The sequence below is a fragment of the Sebastes umbrosus genome, chromosome 19 (assembly GCF_015220745.1).
Source record: "Sebastes umbrosus isolate fSebUmb1 chromosome 19, fSebUmb1.pri, whole genome shotgun sequence".
Lineage (NCBI taxonomy): Eukaryota > Metazoa > Chordata > Actinopteri > Perciformes > Sebastidae > Sebastes > Sebastes umbrosus.
The window spans coordinates 18,507,688-18,528,214 of NC_051287.1; the positions used below are offsets into that span (position 1 = coordinate 18,507,688).

At 37.7% G+C, this 20,527-nt stretch overlaps 3 protein-coding genes across 3 annotated transcripts; all 3 read right to left on the minus strand.

Moving 5' to 3' along the window:
* Window positions 1–967: 967 nt before the first annotated feature.
* LOC119478681 (protein AMBP-like) lies at window positions 968–6,712 on the minus strand. Its single transcript, XM_037753576.1, has 10 exons — window positions 6,538–6,712; window positions 5,771–5,913; window positions 4,364–4,440; window positions 4,147–4,263; window positions 3,741–3,842; window positions 3,437–3,492; window positions 2,199–2,283; window positions 1,874–2,041; window positions 1,220–1,393; window positions 968–1,119 (listed from the first exon to the last, which is right to left on the minus strand). Exons 1-10 carry the CDS (start codon window positions 6,655–6,657, stop codon window positions 1,088–1,090), a joined length of 1,074 nt encoding a protein of 357 aa, XP_037609504.1. The 5' UTR covers window positions 6,658–6,712; the 3' UTR covers window positions 968–1,087.
* A 1,607-nt stretch (window positions 6,713–8,319) lies between these two features.
* LOC119478682 (protein AMBP-like) lies at window positions 8,320–11,321 on the minus strand. Its single transcript, XM_037753577.1, has 8 exons — window positions 11,035–11,321; window positions 10,758–10,903; window positions 10,588–10,664; window positions 10,337–10,456; window positions 9,427–9,528; window positions 9,262–9,314; window positions 9,087–9,156; window positions 8,320–8,704 (listed from the first exon to the last, which is right to left on the minus strand). Exons 1-7 carry the CDS (start codon window positions 11,146–11,148, stop codon window positions 9,091–9,093), a joined length of 678 nt encoding a protein of 225 aa, XP_037609505.1. The 5' UTR covers window positions 11,149–11,321; the 3' UTR covers window positions 8,320–8,704; window positions 9,087–9,090.
* A 1,017-nt stretch (window positions 11,322–12,338) lies between these two features.
* On the minus strand, window positions 12,339–16,902 carry ptgdsa (prostaglandin D2 synthase a). Its single transcript, XM_037753578.1, has 7 exons — window positions 16,682–16,902; window positions 14,515–14,654; window positions 14,292–14,368; window positions 13,042–13,152; window positions 12,854–12,955; window positions 12,726–12,757; window positions 12,339–12,595 (listed from the first exon to the last, which is right to left on the minus strand). The coding sequence occupies exons 1-6, from the start codon at window positions 16,778–16,780 to the stop codon at window positions 12,726–12,728; spliced, it is 561 nt and encodes a 186-aa protein (XP_037609506.1). The 5' UTR covers window positions 16,781–16,902; the 3' UTR covers window positions 12,339–12,595.
* Between the last annotated feature and the right edge of the window lie 3,625 nt (window positions 16,903–20,527).

Genomic DNA, 20,527 nt, shown 5'->3' on the forward strand with positions numbered 1-20,527 from the left:
TGACAAATAAAGGAATCTTGAATCTTGAATAATATTTCTGTAATGTGCTTCTTACTGTAGCTAATGTAATGCTGGTTTACGTTGCAACTCTGTATGATAAATCAGATGAGCAGCAAAATCAGGAAACAGATTCTCCTGCACTGGCGACAAATAAAAGATACTTGTTACTTTATAGATTTATATATTAAGATATATATATATATATATATATATATATAACCAAACAAACTTTTACCCTTGACTTGCAAAACTCTCGCAACTCGGTTGAGGTTGCTTTAGGTTAGGAGACTGTAGTGTAGCTGTGCACTTCAATACCCATACTACCATACTATTTAGTATGCCAGAAAAATATTTAGTATGTCCCAATACATAGTATGTCAAATGCAGTTTGCCAAAAATACCAGTATGTCGTCCTCCCTCATCTGGTCGCATTTTGCATTATGCAAGTCAGCATGCTTTTCTGGCTATTCTGACCTACAATCCTCTGCACAGCGGATATATGAAGAAAAGGGTCACAGTTCAAGGCGCAATGTTATGATGAAGTAGTATGTCCCAATTGTATGGATAATGCATGCAACAGTACATGATTTGTTAGGGCAATACGTACTAAAATTAAAAAGAAAAAGTATGCAATTTGGAACACAGCGTTTGTTAGGATAGGTCGTTGGGGAGTGAGTCTTTTCGCAAATCTAGGGTAACCATCCAGACATGCATGGAAGACGTTTGCCTTCAGAGCTTTCTGCCAGAAAGTTTATTTCAACCCAAACCATTATCTTTTCCTTAACCTAACCAAGTAGGTTTGTTGCCTAAACCTAAAGATATTTCTGGCGAAAAGGACTTTGAGGAGCTGAAAAAGGAGCATGTCCAGATTATTGTTCATTTGTGTGTGTATTTATGGAAGCCTGGAAGCAACTGCATCAGCAGAAACTGAAGGACTAATAACAGTAACAAACTACAAAACACCAGACAGAGTTATGACTTGTTTTATTGGTGATCTGTTGTGATATAACTTCACATATTCTGTGGGTGCTGAGACAAAATCATGTTTTTTCACTGGGCCTTATGTGATGCTGGTTCACGTTGCATCTCACTTGCTTTTTGCCTTCAGGAGCTCTTCGTCTGTAAAAGAGCAAAATACATTAAATGTTTTTTTTTTATCATGTAAGTGTAGATTTGGTGTGTTTTTTATTGTGTTTAATCATATCTTTTATCATCTCACCGTCATCCATCACCCCGCAGTACTCATCACACTCTGATTTGGTGTAGAACTTGTTGGCGTTGCCCTGGCAGAATCCCACCTTGTAGGGCACGCACAGACCGGCGCTGGAGTCAAAGGCCCAGACGGGTGGCTGGCCTGTGCAGGGTAGGGCCGCCATGGGCAGACGGCACACAGCTGGGGAGACAGAACAGAGGAGTGTTGATATTTTCATATATTTCCAGGGTTGTCCTTTTTATTTTTCACAGCTAACACCTGAGGGAAAAAGGATACAATTACGGCTGTGAAAGTTAACGCGATAACAACGTGTTAACGCAAATTCGTTTTAATGCCATTAATTGACAATGACAATATTTGTCATTGTTTTGTGTCGTTTCCAATAATAAATATAAACATACATTTGCATAAAGCAGCATATTTGTCCACTTCCATGTTGATAAGAGTATTAAATATTTGACAAATCTCCCTTTAAGGTACATTTTGAACAGATAAAAAAAAGGTGTGATTAAGTATTTTAATCGATTGACAGCCCTGGATAAAATGCAAACCGCACGAAAGGAAATATTGCTCTGACACAGAATAAACTGGCTATGGGAAGAAATATTGATGTATTTTATAATCATCCCATATGCAGATATTTCGTATTTCAGTCCTCACCCTCAGTGCGACATCTCTGCAGACACTCTCTCTCAGTTTCAAAGTTGTTCTGGTTGCCCACACACCCTCCGTAATTGAAGAGTTCACAGCTCATTGAAGAGGAGTTGTAGTAGTAACGCTGGTGAATCCCAAAACATGGTCCTGTTTCAGGTGCTGTATGACAGGACTCTACATGGAGAGAGATATAGCACAAGGAAGGATAAAAAAAAACATTAGTTGCAACATCAGAATGAGATTCTTCCATTCAACACACATCCATTTCCATGAATGTGCTATGCTATCGAAGCGTATCAAAGTTATTCAACTGAGTAAGCTGATCACTTACCGGTTCCATTGAAAAGCGGTGTATCATCACCAGAACCCTCAGCGTCTACAGGAGCCAAAGAAGGCACCACGTCTCTCTTCTTCCTCTGTATCAGCCACAGACAGTTTTAGATACAAATAACCCCAAATATTCTGCTTAAATGCGTTTCAAAATTCTTTGAGACAGCAACACAACTCAAAACTACATTGTAGTTGCAGCATTTCATTATAATAGTAAAATAACAGATGTCTTGTAAAGCAACATCATTGTCCACATTAACGCACTGTGCCAATTTTTACAATGAGTAATTGTATTTACTACATGCAGAATGTGTGCATTCTGGTGCTAATACATATGTAGTTTTGCTTGATACTCCAACTCCAACTACTGCTAATTAATGAGCTATTTCTTTGAGTTAAAGCAGAATAATAAAACAAGAAATAAAATATATTTAGTATTATATATATTATATTATATATATATTATATATTTAATTTGTATTGAACTTGTTGAACTATGTTCAAATGAAAATATAATCCAAATATACATGATAAGACTATTCAGGTTAGATTAAAGCTGCAGTAGGCAGAATGTTTTTGGCATCATTGGGCAAAAAATCCATAATAACCTTTCAGCATATTGTAATTCAAGTGTTCTGACAGAAAACTAGATTTCTGCACCTCCTCATGGCTCTGTTTTCAGACTTTAAAAAGTCTAGCCTGTGACGGGAGACTTCGGCCAATCACAGGTCATTTCAGAAAGAGAGCGTTCCTATTGGCTGTTCATTCAACGGAGGCAGCTGTCAATCCCCCGCGAACTCTGATCAAACAATCAAACTAGGGAGCGCTGATCATATATGAATTAATATTCTGTTAATGTCTATTTCTCGCCTCTAATGTTTTCAGAAAAAGTCCTGTAGTGTACTGTTTAGCTGTAAAATGAGAGAATTTGCTCCTGCTGGTGGGCGGTGCTTGGTATTTCCTCAACTGATCTCAACATGGTTGCCTGGTCACAAATGTTCTCATTTTACAGCTAAACAGTACACTACAAGATGATTCTGAAAACATTTTATAGGCATTACAGTCACAGATAATTGATTCATATTTGATCAGCGCTGCCTAGTTTGACCATTTTTTTCAGATTACCTGACTCATGCACTACTGTCAGGATATAGTGACCGTTTTATAAAAATAACAGTTTTAAATCATATTTGCTCCAATTCTACGTACTGCAGCTTTAATTAAATATATTTAGAGTACCTGAGGCTCAGGCTGAACAGTCGCTTCCACCACCACCTCTCCAGGAATACAGTCACCTGCAAAGATTATAAATGAAAACATATAATTTAGAAACCCATGCACTTTACAGCCAAACAATGTACTCTTTTAATGTCTGTTGTATTTTGATTGTGCTCATGTTATATGTTTGTATGCTGCAAAAAATATTTTGTCTTGTAGGACAATACATTTTATGAAGAGAGATGGTAATAACATCCCTCAAATATCGTCTGAATGTTTCATATTTACAGGTCTGTGCAAGTATATGTGATAATCTGTTTTGTACCTTTGTTCTGCTTAATGATGATAGTGTTATCAGCCATTCCCTGTTCTCTGACAAGTGTTTTGAAGTCGTCCAACACAGTGTCTCTCACAGCCATAGTTCGACCTGAAGAGGACAGAGTAATTCAGATGAAGCAGATGAAAACTAAAACTTTAACATGGTGTTAAGGGTTTGAATATAATTTATTCATGTCCAATAAGATGATCTATTATACATAAACGAGAGGGGAAATCCTAATTCTTGAATCAAATAAATAGTATCTAATACTTGAGATGTTAAAATGTATCCAGGCTACTGAAAAAAACAAAAACAAATATACATGGTTTGGTTCACTTTTTGGTTTTATCAACAAATTTAAAGCTGAAATGAATAAATATATAGTGTTCCAGAGCATCTAGTGTCCACTTACTGTAAAGCTTAACTGAGGTGCTCTTATCCCCTGCTGTTTTCTGTTTGCTCATTATCACTATCGCATACTCATCGTAGTTTGTGTGAACCACGTAGGCATCCACGTCTGCCCCCCACTCTGTGGAAAGGACAGGGAGAGATAATAACATCTGTAAAAACTTCATGGACAACTGAATAGAGAGCTGTATCACTGCAGGACTATACAGAGGGAGACGTACGTGCAACATGGTAGGAGAATCGTCCTGGTGTGGTGGTCAAATCATAGTCCCCAGAGATCTCCTTACATGTTCCTTTTCTGCACATACACAAAAAACAAGAAATTTTGATATAAACTCTACCACAACAGTTTATATCTAAATCTGACTGGAGTGTCTTCTGTGCAGAATATATCAAATATCTATAAGAAACAGACTGAACTGTCACCTTTAAATGTTTACCAGTTTAGAAGAAGTACTCAGACCTTTTAGTTCAGTAAAAGTAGCAATACCACAGTGTAGAAATGATCTGCTACAAGTATAAGGTCTGCATTCAAAATTGTACTCAAGTAAAAGTACATAAGTATTAGCAAAGTTAGCGTGATAATAACGCGTCAACGCAAATTCGTTTTAACGCCATTTAACGCATTACCGTAACTTGCGATTTTTAGTTTTTTGTGTTGTTAACTGATTTCCAATAATAAATATATACATACATTTGCATAAAGCAAGTATAGTTGCCCACTCCCATGTTGATAAGAGTATTAAATACTTGACGAATTCTCACTTTAAGGTACATTTTGAACAGATAACAATGTGTGATTAATTGCAATTAACTATGGACAATCATGTGATTAATCACAATTAAACATTTTAATCAATTGACAGCACTAGTTACTATGAAAATATACTCATAGTACCAACAGTAAAAATACTCAGTAGATGCAGAATGACCCATTTCAGAATAATATATACAGTATTTATTGAATCATAATTATTAATGTATGATTTTAACCATTTTACATACTGTCCAATTACTTAATCTATACGAGTTCATCGGATTGTAGTAGTTGATTGTATTTGGTATTAATAATATGAATCTAAAATGTAACACATAACTAAAACTGACAAATAAAAGTAGTAAAGTAAAATATTACCCACTGAAATAATTAGGTAAAGTACAAGTACCTCAAAATTGTACTTAACTACTTGAGTAACTGTACTTAATTACTTTCCGCAACTGGAATTTACACTTTGGATATTGCACTGAAATATTGCTGGACCAAAACACTGTCAGGATTAGCTAACGTGTGTCCATTATGATTTAAATAATATATAATATATGCCTTTGTTAATTACATATACATGTTTTCACCTTGATATCTCATATCTCATCTTGGATTAACCAAATTCCTAAAATGTTTTTAAGGATGAAAATGTTTAGAGGCAGCCAAGTTTAAGGCGTATTAAAAAGGATAATTGGTTGAATTTTCCATAAAAGTTGTATACGGGTAGGCCTATGCTATATTTTAATCGATATAAAAGTATTTTCTTATTGTTTCCAACTCTCAAAAACATGTATTTTGATACATTTTCTTGTGCATTAGTGTGTTTGTGTGTAAATGTGTGATGCATGCACTTCTTACAAACCTGAGTACACTTCGAGTCATCTTGACTTTTCCTTCAGTGGTGCTGCTCTGCAGAACCAGTTTACCGATGGCAGCATCTCCCCTATTACGCTGCATATAGGGACATGTACTCGCCACGGCAACATCATGCCATGTTCCCAAAAACTGTAAGAAAGAGGTATCGTAACATTATATTTGACTAAAGTAATACACATAAAACCTATAACTAAAATAGGAAGGCTACTGTTGGTTCAGACCAAAACCATAAAAAAATATTTTATCTCACTTTAAAAAAACAAAAAAAACACAAAGTGCTATAAAAATAAAATAAAGATTCCACAAAATGTAGAAAAAGAATGTGCTGCGTGTCTTAACTTCTCATTACACTCAACACTTGAGAGAGGTACTAATAAAGGACACCCACTCAGTCATCTGTAGTTTACTAGAGATATCAAGCCTGGGCGAGGGAGCTTATTAAAATAGATCTCACAATAAAAAGCTTCAGGGCACAAAATCTCCCTTTACGCAGACGATGCAATACTTACTTATGTGTTCTTAATGTACTTATACTTGACATTTCCAGTTTGTAACTGCTTTCCTGCTTTAACGTTTTTAACATTTCATGTATAAATATAACAGGAGGTTTTATCTTCTATTGAAAATTTTTAGGTCATTAATATGAGAGTTCCCACTGCCTGCTGGAGGAAAACGTTCATCCCTAAAATATTAAGTATTAATCAAGTAACAGACAGGAAAGGGTGGAAAAAAGAACTGGTCTGTAGGACTCACCCGGGACAAATCGAAGTTCTCCTGCGTGGGGTAGAGGGGGTCTGGGAGTACAGGGACCCCTTGAATGGTCGAGGACCACCCTAAGACCAGCAGGGAAACGAGAACCATTGCTTTCTGCATCCTATCAGCCTGCCTGTCTACTCGTCTCTGAGAGCACTGATGACTGAAGCACTGAAACCCAGGAAAGAGCCACCTCTTCACTGTTTCTTACACCCCCTCTCAACTCAACAAAAGGGGACAGGGCATTGACCTGTGTTTTGTGTACTGTGTATGCACTCAATCCCAGAGCCAAGTAAAAAACAAACAAGTAAAAGAGCAAAGTTCTGCTTCTCTGTCTCTCTCTTTGTGCTCTGACTTGCCTAGGTAGCTGAACACTTTGGACTTCAGAGTTTTGGCAACATCAACAAATCAATATATGTTGCATGATCTGAGAAACTAAAGAGTAACATTTTCAACCAATCGATCAATACTTTATTGCCATGTCAACACAGTTGATAGGCTCAGTGCATCAAAAGCAGAAACAGTTATCACATTTATACATTCAAACATAGTACATACTATGATAAAATGATAAAGCTTATCAGCTTTGTTCTGCTATCTATCTACTTTTAAAGTGCTTGTTGGCTGATGCTAGTGTCGGAGTTCAAGTGTCAGCCTCGGGATATGTGCTATTCCTGAAGCGAGATGTCCTACACCTGTTCTTTCATCACCTTTTTCAGAATCAGAATCAGAATCAGAATGGTGTTTATTGCCAGGTGTTAGAGGTATACACTAGGAATTTTCTTTGGCATTATTGGTGCGAGACAAACTGTATAATAACAAAAGAATAGATAAAAACAAAAGAATAGATAAAAACGTTAGAATAAAATAATAAAAATGTACAATTTACAAATTACAAATAAGCTATAAGAATATTTTGAATGAAAGAACAGCAATTCTGTCAACTACTGAGCGCCTCGGATTTTACAACACTGTTGGATGGACTGAGAAGTTATGTATTCACATTTTACAGGTATATAGTTTTAACCCCTAGTGGCATTGCATTTTCTCCTCCAGCCTCAAGAGCAATTGCCCATTTTGCATTAGAAGGACCCACAGCAGCGTGCCCTCCATGAACAATTAAGACATAGATAATCAAAGACGATTTATCATTTGGAGTTAGAATGTTAACTTTAAAGGTGCTAAACGCAAGATTGGGAGCATTTCTATTGCCTCTGCAAGGCTCTCAACATGGCGTCAGCTCAGCCAGCGGCTTGCAGCTAACGGTGCTAACAGCACAAAGAGTGAAAACAAAGGCAAAAGTGCTGACAGATCTAACAGTGTTAACCTCAGGGGGAGCCAGAGGGTGGGTCCTACGCTTCCGCGACGACGCCATTGGTCGGGACTGCGTTATCAGCTGTAACCGCCGTATGAGAGCAGTGCAGAGTGGCGGCCGTGATCTAGCTAGTTGGGCACACTCACATGCACTAAAAGGCACGTGTGGCCGGCCCGGCGATGTCAACAAAGCACAGAGAATCTCGGATTACAACACACAGAGGGAGAGCGACTTCATTCACTGCTCATCTTTACATAGTTAATACTTGTTTGATGTTATATTAATGCTCTTGAGAGAACCTGTAAAAAATAGATAAAGACAATATATTATTCGGAGTTAGAATGTTAACTTTAACCAACTGATTTAAATAATAAATATTGCTCCCAACTACATATTTTATCACAAGGAGGGAGATGAAATTAAAATTCTTACTGGTCCCTGATAAGCAATAAAGCACTAAGGACTCATTTTGCATTTTCTTTTTTTAGTTTATTTTCTTTTTAAAAATTTGTGGTTTAGACAAACATGTCTCAACGGTATTTTAAAACATTGCAGTATAAGATATACAGTACGGATTTCAGTACTCTGAGATGCATTGCAGATAAACACTGAATCACTTTATTTGCAAAGCGCCTACATTACAAATTAATTTTGACAAATCAAGCATTTCATGCACATGAAAACACATTACTATAGTAACATATGGCATTCATACAGTAAGTGCTGTATCCATAGGAAGTCAGTATTAACAAAACAGTGTTGTTTTATCCATTGAGGAAAATATTTTTCACACATTATAATCTGGCTTGTGTGATGATCCTCCTCTTCAGGTATTCCACATGGTCTGTCACCCTGTAACAGCAAACAAACATTTATTAATATGCTAAAATTTAACATAAATACAATATGTGTCATATGTTTATATCTGTATGCACACAGCTGCATACTTTAGAGTGTGTGTGAGGATGTGAAATAAAAAGGCCTGAGGTGAAAATGCCAAATGTCTTTTTCAATTTTCAACATTTCTCTCCCCTGTTTTCCTGTCATCTGTCTATTGTTACTGTCCAATAAAGGAAAATAATACAGAAAGAAATAGCATAAAATGTCAATGACATTGAATATACTACAGTCCCATGGGCTGTGACCTGTGAGAGCCTGAGTGAGTGTATAATTAAACATTGATCAGTGTTTAAGTAATGTAAACTTTAAGCAATGAGTCTCTTGTTGTCCTCACCTGGTCAAACATTACCAGTGTCCTCCTCTTGTGCAGGAACCACCGGTGGCACCGTATTTCTTTTCCAACTCTAGGGAACAAAAATCTGAATGACACACATACAAGGTACAAATACAAATACAGATCTGTGGTTTTAGTATGCAAATTTAATTTCAGCGTGGTGTGAAGCACGTACCTGAGGCTGAGCAGTGACGGGCTGTGTCACCTGCTCACCTGGAACACATTCACCTGGAAAGACAATAAGGTGGAGAGGGGGGGTTTCTGTCTTCCATGTAGACAACATTTGTCTCTGTCTCATGTTTTTAGGGAGGACCAGGTCCCCATCAGTAGTGTGCGTCACCTTTATTCTGATTCATGATGATAGCGTCATCATTCACTCCATGTTGTCTGACCAGCGTTTTGAAGTCATCCAGCACAGCAGCCCCCACACTCAAAGTTCGACCTGAAGAGGACAGCATGACCATTACACAGACTGATTCATATATTGAATGAAAACAGCAGATTAGACTGTTGTCAGGCTATTAAATAGGCGATATCAATCGCTATAAGCCCCATAGATGTGGGCCAATAGGGGCCTACTACACCGACTAGTAGATTTAATCATCTATTCACATTGTAGATCACCGAAAGAAGGTATAAAAGAACACGTGTAGTAACAGGAGCAGAAGTGGAAGTCAGGTGTTGTAGTATGTGTGAAACTCCATATGGGATGGAGATCAGGGACAATGGATGGGACACAGGATTTTCACCCAAGAGACCAGAGTTTGCATCCCGTGTGAAACCAATAACATGTAGTTGTCTTTGTGTTCGTAGTTATTTTAACCGAAAACACAATGTTTTTCCCTAAACTTACCTAGTGGTTTTTTTTCGCCTTAACATAGAAGTTGTAGTTTTGTTGCCTAAACCTAAAGAAGTTGTAGTTTTGTTACCTAAACCTCAAGAAGTTATAGTTTTGTTACCTAAACATAAAGAAGTTGTAGTTTTGTTGCCTAAACCTCGTTTTGTTTGTGTTCAAAGGGTAACGTTTCATTCAGTTTTACAACGTGTTAGAACGTGTTGCTTTTATGCTTCACTTTCACTTTTACAATGTATTAGGCATAGTAGGCCCCTACTGACCCACATCTATGGAGCTTATAGCGACTGATAACACCTATTTAATGGCCTGATAACAGTCAAATCGGGTGCAGCAAAACACATTCATACAAAAAGGACAACAAAGTAACATACTGATAGATGCATTTCTCACTCACTATAAAGCTTGAGCTTGGTGGTTTTATTTCCTGATGGTTTCTCGGTGCTCAGCTGAAGCATCACCGCGTACTCATCATACCTGGAACGAACCACGAAGGAATCAACGTCTGCTCCGAACCCTGCAGAAAGGAAAGTGTCCGCAATGCATTGCATGACAGATTTAGTTGTTAATGTGGTGTGAAAGGCATGAACTGAAAAAATCTGATTTAAAAAAAGGGATGGGGAGAGGAAGGAAGCTGGAGAAACATACTTGCAACATGGTGGAAGAATCGTCCTGGAGTGCTGGTCAGACTATAATTGGTGGTCATCTGCTTACATGAACCATTCCTACATGCAGGCACACACATGCAAACACAGCACAGGTTACACTGAATGAACTTTCCTAGTACTTTAAACTACTAGAATACATACAAGTCTGACCTGAAACTAGCGGCCATCCTTGTGAAGTTGCCCTCAGAGGCAACATGCTTCAGCTCCAGTGCAACAATTACGGGATATCCCCTCTTGTGCTGCATGTAATGAGGACAAGTAGAAACCACTGCCACCTCATACCACCTCCCCATGAACTGCAAGGAAAGAAATATACAGCAAAGCATTGCACATGACAAAAATATGCAGTGGGGAGAAGGGAAAAATAAGATGAAGATTTTTTTTATCTTTGAATGAAATAATAAAATCTGTATTTCAGCCTACTCACCCGGCTCAGATCAAAGTTCTCTTCTGTGAGGATAAGAGGTTCAGGGACCACTTGCAGGAACCAGGCCAAGCCCAGGACCAGCAGAAACGTCAGACTCACCGCGCTACGCATCATGTCAGCCCCTCTGGGTCAAACTGACCTACTCGGTTTGGATTTTGTAAACTACCTCCCACAACGCTACAAGAAACACAAAACTAAAAGAGCAAAGTTCGGATTGTCTCTTCTATCTCGTCTTTGTGTGTGTTTGCGTGATTGTGTGCAACCCGTATAATCAGTGATGAATCACTGGACTTCAGAATCTGAAGCTAAAACAAACAACCAATCAATACATGTTAAGAGCTGATAATCAGTAGGGAAAAGGCCGGATTGATGTCAGCCACAGAGTCTTTTTAGAAACTACCACAGGGGGGCACCAACGCCAATATTTTCCTGATTCTACACATAGTGGCTTTAACATGATTTCTCACAGGATGATTATCATGTGTGCGTTAGAGGCTGTATGATATCAGGTTACATAGCCAGCTTTAATATTAACTAGCACTAGGTGGCACATCAGAGAGCTATGATAATCTGGTTCACAGCAGATGTTGTGCAGCGATGTGTTGCATCTGCCCCCTGGTGTTCATATGCGCGCTATACCACTTCACATGGAAGTACAAACTGTAGATTAACACACTCAAACATGCACTTGCACTCCGCCTGGAGGTAAATAGTTTATTTAACTATGTAAACACTATGAAACTGCACAATTGTATTTATTTATTTATTATTATTAGTTATTGTTAGTAGTATTATTTATGTTATTATTTGTAATTATTTAGATTATATTTAGGTGGTTAACATTTAAAACTCAGAATTTAATTCAATTAAACTGCCTGATGAGTAAAGAAGGTGTTTGGTGATGAGAAAAAAAATAAATTATTTAAATAGCCTGGAGGTTAATATAGTTTATTTAACTATATCAAAACTTTGAAACAGCACAATTTTATTTTGTATTATTTATTTAGATTATATTCAGGTGGTTGACATTTAAAACTTTGAATTCAATTTATCTAAACTGCCTGCTCAGTAAATCAAAAGTTTGGTGATTAGAAAATAAAAGAAAAAAGAAATGATTTAAATAGCCTGGAGGTAAATATTGTTTATTTAACTATGTCAACACTGTGAAACAGTAAACAATTTTATTTATTTATTTTGATTATACTCAGCTGGTTAACATTTAAAACATCAAATTTAAGTCAACTAAATTGCCTGATCAGTAAATAAAAAGTTTGGTAATTAGAAAAAAAAGAAAAAAGAAATGATTTTTAGGAGGTTAATATTGTTTATTTAACTATGTCAGCGCAGCAGAACTATGCAAATAATGTAAAACACTACATAAAAGAGAATGATGTATACATTTCATCAGCAATATTTGCTATTTGTCATCTTTGTAGCCAGAATGATGATGTTTGCTGAGAGAGAGTTCTTTGAAGTACTTCAGAGTAAATGCTGGGAAAAGGTGAACTGGCGACCACAGAGCATCAGAATAAGCATGCCACCATCAGGTACATCAGGGAACCTACAGAGAGTAACAGAAACTAATTTACACTGAAGATTTGTTGCACAGAAGTCACTCACACATCCGAATGTACAAGTAACTCCCCTGGTTTTCACATTTCCAAAATAAAAGGGGGAAAAAAAAAACTCACCTAACGTCCAGTTCTTGATGCAGGGCAATTTTCTGTTGGTCAGAAAACATAAAGGGAAACTTCAGTGTCATTTAACTGCATTGTATACGTGTAGATGTGTCTATGTGTGTGTATTCCCTCTGCTTTACCTGCTGCTGGTGGAGTCAGAATAGAGTCTCTGGGGAAACCCTGGGACAAGGCAAAAGCCTTAAACTTATTAACGACATCATGTCTGACCGTTTGAGAGCGACCTGCGAACAGAGACACATACAGAGAGTGATGACTCTGCAGCTCACGTGTGTTCATGTAATGTAAAAAATATGCATGTGTCTCTCACCGTAAAGCGCCACCTGTGTGTACTCTCTGTTAAAAACCTTGTGTTTGAGAACCACAGCGTAATCAGTGTAGTTTGTGTCCACCACTGTGATGTCCTTCACCATGTTATGTCCTGACAGAAAACACAACGCAGAAGAAGTGAGGGGACAAAACTTCCTGTCGTTCAGTATTAAATATGAACTTAACCAGAGAATTATGAGAATGACTGGAAATTCATGTGGGTTACATTATGATGCTCTCTGTAGAATAATTAGTAAAAATCTGTAGAGTAAAAGAAACTACAATTTGGATGACTTGACTTTTGGCACAAATTACAAGAGATTTGAAACAAAGAGGATCTATATGAGATAGATAAAACTGGATGTAGTATACCAAAGGCAGCCATATTAAAATATACTATATATGAATGAAAATATGTCAAAATAATACATATTTACATTACATTATACAATTTATGCCCTGCAGAGTGACAACAATAAAAAAAATATGAATGAATGTAGTATGGAAATAAAACAAGATGTGCATGTATTTTAAATATTATTACAAATTTACAGCACAAATACAGGACTTATAATTACGTCAATATAATGTTAGATAATACAACACAAATAAAAAAATATTCAACAATTATAATAAATGTTATATATAACAAAATCGTTATTAAAAGGAAAATCTGAATCTGAAAAGTGCACCAAAAAAACATGGAAATGCATACAAATGTATCACATAAACTAAACAAAAACACTCTCAAAACATACATATTTATATTTAAATATCGTATTTCTGCTTTGCTTTTATTTCCGTTCTTGCACTCTATATGAAACACACATTTTAAGGACACACATGGTAATTCTGGTCATTTTATTGTCACATGTTCCATACACCGTCCAATCATCTCTCGCAATAGGCGGTCCATATAAACATTTGCCGCTCATTCAGTCTGCATACACAACGCTGAGCTCTGCATCCTCGCCGCTATTTGCAGAGACACACCGCCAAACTAAAATGCATATTGACTGAAGTATTTGTCACATGTCTTGTCTGGGCTCTGTGGCTTTTATCCGTGTGCTTGCTGTTGTGTTTTTTTGCTCATACTGTTGCAGATCCAGAATTCGGTTTTGTTCTGCTGCTGCGGGCGCTCAGTGAGTGCCAGTCAAATATTTACATTGTAATTGAGTAAAGTCACAGAGCTTCCTTGAAATCCCTTCTATTCTCTCTTGTGAAGGTGATGAATCAGATTATTAGACTTACGTGCGCTGAAGTAGGTGAACTGTCCAGCCACAGTGGTCTTCTCATAGTTGTACACCTTTCTCACACAACCATAAGGTCTGAAACACACACACAGAGGAAACAGTGTCTTTATCTCTGCTAAACTTCACTCCATACATCCCCCTGTTTCCTTCTCTTCTTTGACTATCACATACACTTTTGTCGCCACCCATTGAACAAACATGTCCCGCGCAAACAGACTCACGTGACGTCCCACATCGTGAGGTTAACATTGCCGTTTGCCAGTGCTGTGACGATGCCCTGGGAGGCCTTCAGTTTGTCTCTGAAGGGGGTGAAATGTGGAGAGTCATAGGCCAGGCCCACCCGGTACCATCTCCCTGCAAACTAAACACACACACAGGCACACAAAAATTAAAGGTAAATACAAATGATCTTGAGTTTCTGACTGTTAATTTCACTTTAACTACACCTGTGCATACATTTTTATTAGGGCTGTCAAAGTTGACGTGATAATTAACGCAAATTCGTTTTAACGCCGCTAATTTCTTGAACACATAACTTGCGATTTTTAGGTTGTAACGGGCTCAGTTTTAAAGCTAGAGTGATATGAATCATATGAAACTAGAAAACCTAAGGGAGCCATTGGTACCAACCATGTCATACTAGCTCGTCACGAAGGAGGTTAGATTAACGCTCCAAACGGAAACAATCAAACTTAAAAGAATGACCATTTTCAAAAGTGGTCGCTTGACCTCTGACCTCAAGATATGTGAATGAAAATGGGTTCTATGGGTACCCTCAAGTCTCCCCTTTACAGATATGCCCACTTTATGACATGCAGTTTTGGGAAAGTCATAGTCAAGTCAGCACACTGACAGCTGTTGGGCTTGAGTTTGCCATGTTATGATTTGAGACCCTGTGAGGGTTTCTGGATAATATTTGTCATTGTTTTGTGTTGTTAATTGATTTCCAATACTACATTTATACATACATTTGCATAAAGCAAGCATATTTGCCCACTCCCATGTTGATAAGAGTATTACATACTTGACAAATCTCCCTTTAAGGTACATTTTGAACAGATAAAAAATGTATGATTAATTTGCGATTAAATCGTGATTAAATATTTGAACCGATTGACAGCCCTAATTTTTTATATATGTATGTAAATGTATAAATCAATCTCTCAGTACTTCCTGACTTCCCTTCCTTGTTTGAGGCCCAATGGTTCCTACGAAAGACATTTCAGTAAACTTACTTAAAGTAAATAGCGCTTGGGGACTATTTTCAGCTGCGCTAGTGAGTATTTAAGGAAGCAGTAAGGTGTATATTTGGGACTGACTCAAAATAAACTACAGTCCCCATGTTTATCATAATGACGGAACATGTCACACAGTGCAACTATGAAGCTCATCTATATGTTTTTAATTTTCAGAACGAAATAGAGGTCTATGACACAGAGGAGTACAGGCAATACTTGTTAGTGGGATCAATTCAATGATGGTTTTGGTCTTTTGTATGAAATTTGTTGTTAGTAATATGAACAGACTTGTCCTTTAATATGCAGTGCAACTTGTTTTTTCTAGTCAGTAAGCCATCATTTGTCACCAAGCATATAGGCATGGGGGAAAAGAAATTATTTACATTTCAAGGTTGTTTTTTTTATGCATACATGCATTTCCAGTGGGGAAAAAAAGTGAGCTATATTTGTACCACATTGCACACGCTGCTGCTAACCACAGAATTCCCTCACATCTGTACATAGATCCTTTAAAACACTGACTGGATGGAGGGAGTGTGAATGTTAACTAACATGACAGAGGTTGCATTCTGCTTTATGTAAGTGATAAACTAGTTTTTTAAAAATCTGCTGCTGCATTTTCTCTTCTAGGCTTTGTAGATAAAGAATAGACAAAAGAAGAAACCATATAGCGATAGTTTCTGGCTGGTATAGTTTACATTAACCCACAATATGGAACAATCTATTTAAAATGCTTCTGGGATAAATCCAGTTTCAATTCAGCCAAAGGAAACAAATGAAGAAGACATTTCTCATGATGTGTTTACCATGGGAAATGACAAGCTGACCTTTCTTGACCTCTCGTGTGTGAGGAAAATAAGGATTCACAAATGTATTAATCAGAACAATTTGTGCTGAGGCGGCCAGACTTAAACCCATTATTTGTTTGTTTTGGGTCACTGACTCAAAGTTTGATCATACACAATCCCTCTCATCGTCACACACACACACACACACACAGAACACAGCGTTCCCAGTGGAGTCACTTGATAAACAACAAATGACGGGAGCAGAACCTTTTGAACTTAACAAATTAAACTGATTCAACCACATTAATACTTCAAAACAAACATTATAAAAAGCCGGATATGTGTGTGTGTGTCTATCTCACCAGCTGCAGGTTGAAATCTCTCTGCGGCTTCACGTCCGCGTCCACCATCATCACGCACGACATCACCATGACAACGGCGACAGCCACAGTGGTCCTCATGGCTGCGTTGGGGAAAGGAAGGAAGCGGCGAGGCGGATGGGATGAAACTTTGAGAGAGGGTATCTGACCCGAGCCTAAAGGGAACTGTAGGCAGTCAGACAGACAGACAGGTACAGAGTGGCAAAGCCTGTGGCAATGTTTGCTTTTCTCCTGATCCACCCACCGGGTTGTCAGCCAATCATCGCCGGGGATCAGGGAACAGTGGCCAAGTGTTAAGGATGTGTGGCTCCAAAAAAAAAAAACGACTTAGAACTCACTTCCCTGTACTGTAGGTGCAGTAATAAATCATGCTTGTGGTTTCTTACGGTATAATCAGCTGAGGCTCATGTGCTGGCCTCACAAGCTGCAGACACACTGGTTTCACAAGACTTCATCCCACATTGATTGAACAAAGAGGAAACTTCATCTTGCATCTAAGCCCCAACACTTGGTGGCAGATGTTCAAATCATTTACTTAAGAAAAAGTAGCACTACCACACTATAAAAACACTCAATTACGAGTTAAGGTTCTGCACTCAGAAGTTTAGTAAAAGAACAGAGAAGTATTCGCACAACAAAAAGTGAAATGATTCATTATGCAGAGTGGCTCCTGTCAGTGTTACATTTTTGCATATAGAATCTTAGTCTGTACTGTAACTATAGCTGTTAAATACAGTACTTTTCCACCGCTGCCGAGAAGAATGATGTCTAAACTCTTGGCTTGAATTGAAGTTTGATATTTGCATATAAAACAGGACAAGTTTGCACAACTACAGTATGAAATGTTACTCATTAAAAATCACTCATGTCACGACAAGAGAAACTAGTCATACCGCTCTGCAAAAGAGGCTCATTATGAAACTCCTTTTCATCACACTCCTCCATTCCTGTATTTCTGTCTTGATAGGTTCACTGCCAGTCTTGGCTGCGTTGTCCCAAAAAGCACAAATGAGTAATGATAAATTGCACAAAAAGGCATGGACTAACACGTTCACAGTGCATGGTAAAGCTAAACTATAAAAACAGATTAGTAATGTAGAAACTTTAAGATCTAATTTGCATTTCTGAGGTCAGATTTAGTAGCTTGACATTGCAAAAATTGATTCAATGAATGTCATACACCCAAACAGCAGATCTCAGGAATCTTTTTTCAAGATATTGAGCTCCTCTCTGATGCACCGGCATATGAAATATTGGATGTAAAAGTCTCTTTTTTTCCTGATTTGATACAGTAGAAAATTAAATACATGTATGTGAAATTAGTGCATGTAAACTTGAAGGAATAGTTTGGTTGTTAGACTGTAAAGGGGTCATTAATACTTTTTGTAATGACAGTTATACGACTGTATGAACCTAATTGAATTGTTTTTAATCCCAAAAAATTTGCGTACATTTTACCGGGAAGTTATTTTACAGGAAACTGTCCTAGTGTGACCTAAAGTGAACTGCTTAACCCAATGTTTGGTACATTGAACACAGCGTTTTCAGGGCGAATGGCCGTGCTGTTAGTGTTGAAACTAGTGTTGAACTGCTGCCAGCATGTTTTAGGTTTTTAACAGTCAAAATCTGTCTGGATTAACTAAAAAACATCAAATTATGAAATCTGCGCGATCCCAACAAAGCGTTACAACAATAAGAGCCTAAAGTGAACAATTTAAATAGTTTTTTATTAATAATGATTTTTTTTCCATTTGCAACACTGCTTTTATCTCATTTTCTTGAAATGCATGATATACACAGCTATAGCCTTCAGTGGACAAGAGGACATCAGTGTGTGTGTGTGTGTATGTGTCTCACACACACACAGTACACCTCACAGACCTCCCCTACACACTCCGCACAAGCCCAGAGCTGCCGTCTGTGCAATTGGACAACAAAATAAAATAATAAAAAAATCTTTCACACACCCGGGCAGACATGTACAAACTCGTTTCTTTCTCTAGCAATGCTCCTGAGGACCGCGACAGGGGAGAACAGACAAACAAAAAGTGCAAAAAGCTGTGTGAGGAAATGTTGATCAGAGGCATGAGGGACAGCGAGACCAGAGACACAGAAAGGTTATTCATTCAGCCAGGGTTTTCTGGATCACGGTATATGGCCTGCCTGGTGTGTAATGTCATGATCTCAACATTATAAACTCAACTGTGACCTTAGAGGTGACTTGTTCTTTCATGTTTTACAGTATCTTGATAGTATGAGCTGGGAAGACTGGTGACAGTTCGATGCCTCTGAGGCTTTCTCACAACATTGTTCACTTTTGCATAAACTTATATTCACATCGCAGACTAACTACATTTTTAGTTTTAGTGTATTAGGGGGCTGGCATTAAATGTGTTTAATCTGTCTAATAATGCTGTAAAATATGCAGAGGACCTGGAGAATGGTAATTTGTCTCTAAATGAAATTTAAAGGTCTCATTGATAACATTTTATGTCGACGAATATTTAAAAACAAGTATGGCTTTTCCTGAAAAAAATAATAATATGATGGCGGGACCAAAATGAATGTTTTGTTTATCACTGTGGAAGATATCTGACGCTTGGTTACCACTTCTAACAAGGCCTGTGAGCCAATAGTAAAACGACGTTGGTATCACGTGGTACCTCCAGTGTGGAAAAAACGGATAAATGCCTGAGATTGACGTTAAGTGTCTGGCAACGACTTGTTGTGAAGTGAATGCAATGGAACGGGGGGAGGGAGAATGCAACGTCTAGTGGCTGAATGTTATCAGTGTTATCAATAGCACCATTAAATAATAATACCAATAACAGGCCAATTCAAACATTTGAATCTTGTTTTTCAAATATATCATATATGGTTTCATTTTCACCAATATATTTCTATCTACAGTAGTTTTAAGTTGTAGTCATTTGGTCCTTTTCATTAGTCGTCCCAAAGACTGCATGATAAAATCACTGCATGGAAACTTGTCTGAGAAAGGACACAGCGCCCCCCTCTGGTCCAAACAGGCACCTCAAAACCCACAGAGCCCTCAGGACTTCAGCTGACTTATCTGGTATTCTGTTTACTTTTCATTACAATATTCATTAGCTGTGAAATGGCAAATTGGCTCCTGGTCAACATCTATTACTACATTATACTCCAGAAAAGGTTGCTGCTCCCTGGCTGGTTTCCTAGTGCCTTTTATAAGAAAGGTAGAAAAACACAAGTGCCATTCGATTGTCTTACACTCATGCATGATTCCTGTTTTTTTTTTTGTTTTGTTTTTTCTCCAAATCACAAAAGCTATGATTTCACGCAAAGAAAACAAAAAGCAAACACATATAGCAGTGAAACAATCAAAGTATAATTAACAGTTGCTTCAAAAAAATAATAATTTAAACTCATTTAAAAAAAAAAAAAAAAAAAAAGAAGTGGGAAATGGAAACATCTTATTCTGAGTGCTCTGCTTTGGGGACTGTTTGGTCAGGGTTGAAAACCCTCAGCCACAAGCATCATAACAGCCAAAGTGTGTTCCCTTTAGATACGTAAAATCACACGTTACTTTACAACATCATCGTCATTGGTCGCTCGCTTGCTTTTTTCAGACATTCATGAGAACGTTTCACACTCATCATTAAAGAATAAATACAAGTGAGAGACTCTTTGAACCACAGAGGAAGCAGGGATGAATCTCAATTTCTGTCAAACGGCTTTGTTGGTCTTTTCCCCCCCTTAACAAATAGGGAAATGATAGGTGAGTGCTGATCACTGCAGCAGACTGCAGCCATCACGGTGTGTCAGTCAGTCAGTGCAAAATACAAACTA

Excerpts from the sequence above, each read along its gene's own strand:
- LOC119478681 (XM_037753576.1), bottom strand. The coding sequence starts at position 6,657 with ATGCAGAAAGCAATGGTTCTCGTTTCCCTGCTGGTCTTAGGGTGGTCC. Across the intron at positions 4,441-5,770 it reads ATGACTCGAAGTGTACTCAG|AAAAGGAACATGTAAGGAGA; the intron begins GTTTGTAAGAAG and ends GTGTATGTGCAG. Across the intron at positions 1,120-1,219 it reads CTGCGGGGTGATGGATGACG|ACGAAGAGCTCCTGAAGGCA; the intron begins GTGAGATGATAA and ends GCTCTTTTACAG.
- LOC119478682 (XM_037753577.1), bottom strand. The coding sequence starts at position 11,148 with ATGATGCGTAGCGCGGTGAGTCTGACGTTTCTGCTGGTCCTGGGCTTG. Across the intron at positions 10,904-11,034 it reads AGAACTTTGATCTGAGCCGG|TTCATGGGGAGGTGGTATGA; the intron begins GTGAGTAGGCTG and ends CTTTCCTTGCAG. Across the intron at positions 9,315-9,426 it reads CATCATGAATCAGAATAAAG|GTGAATGTGTTCCAGGTGAG; the intron begins GTGACGCACACT and ends TTGTCTTTCCAG.
- ptgdsa (XM_037753578.1), bottom strand. The coding sequence starts at position 16,780 with ATGAGGACCACTGTGGCTGTCGCCGTTGTCATGGTGATGTCGTGCGTG. Across the intron at positions 14,655-16,681 it reads GAGATTTCAACCTGCAGCTG|TTTGCAGGGAGATGGTACCG; the intron begins GTGAGATAGACA and ends GTGTGTGTTTAG. Across the intron at positions 14,369-14,514 it reads CTCACGATGTGGGACGTCAC|ACCTTATGGTTGTGTGAGAA; the intron begins GTGAGTCTGTTT and ends TGTGTGTTTCAG.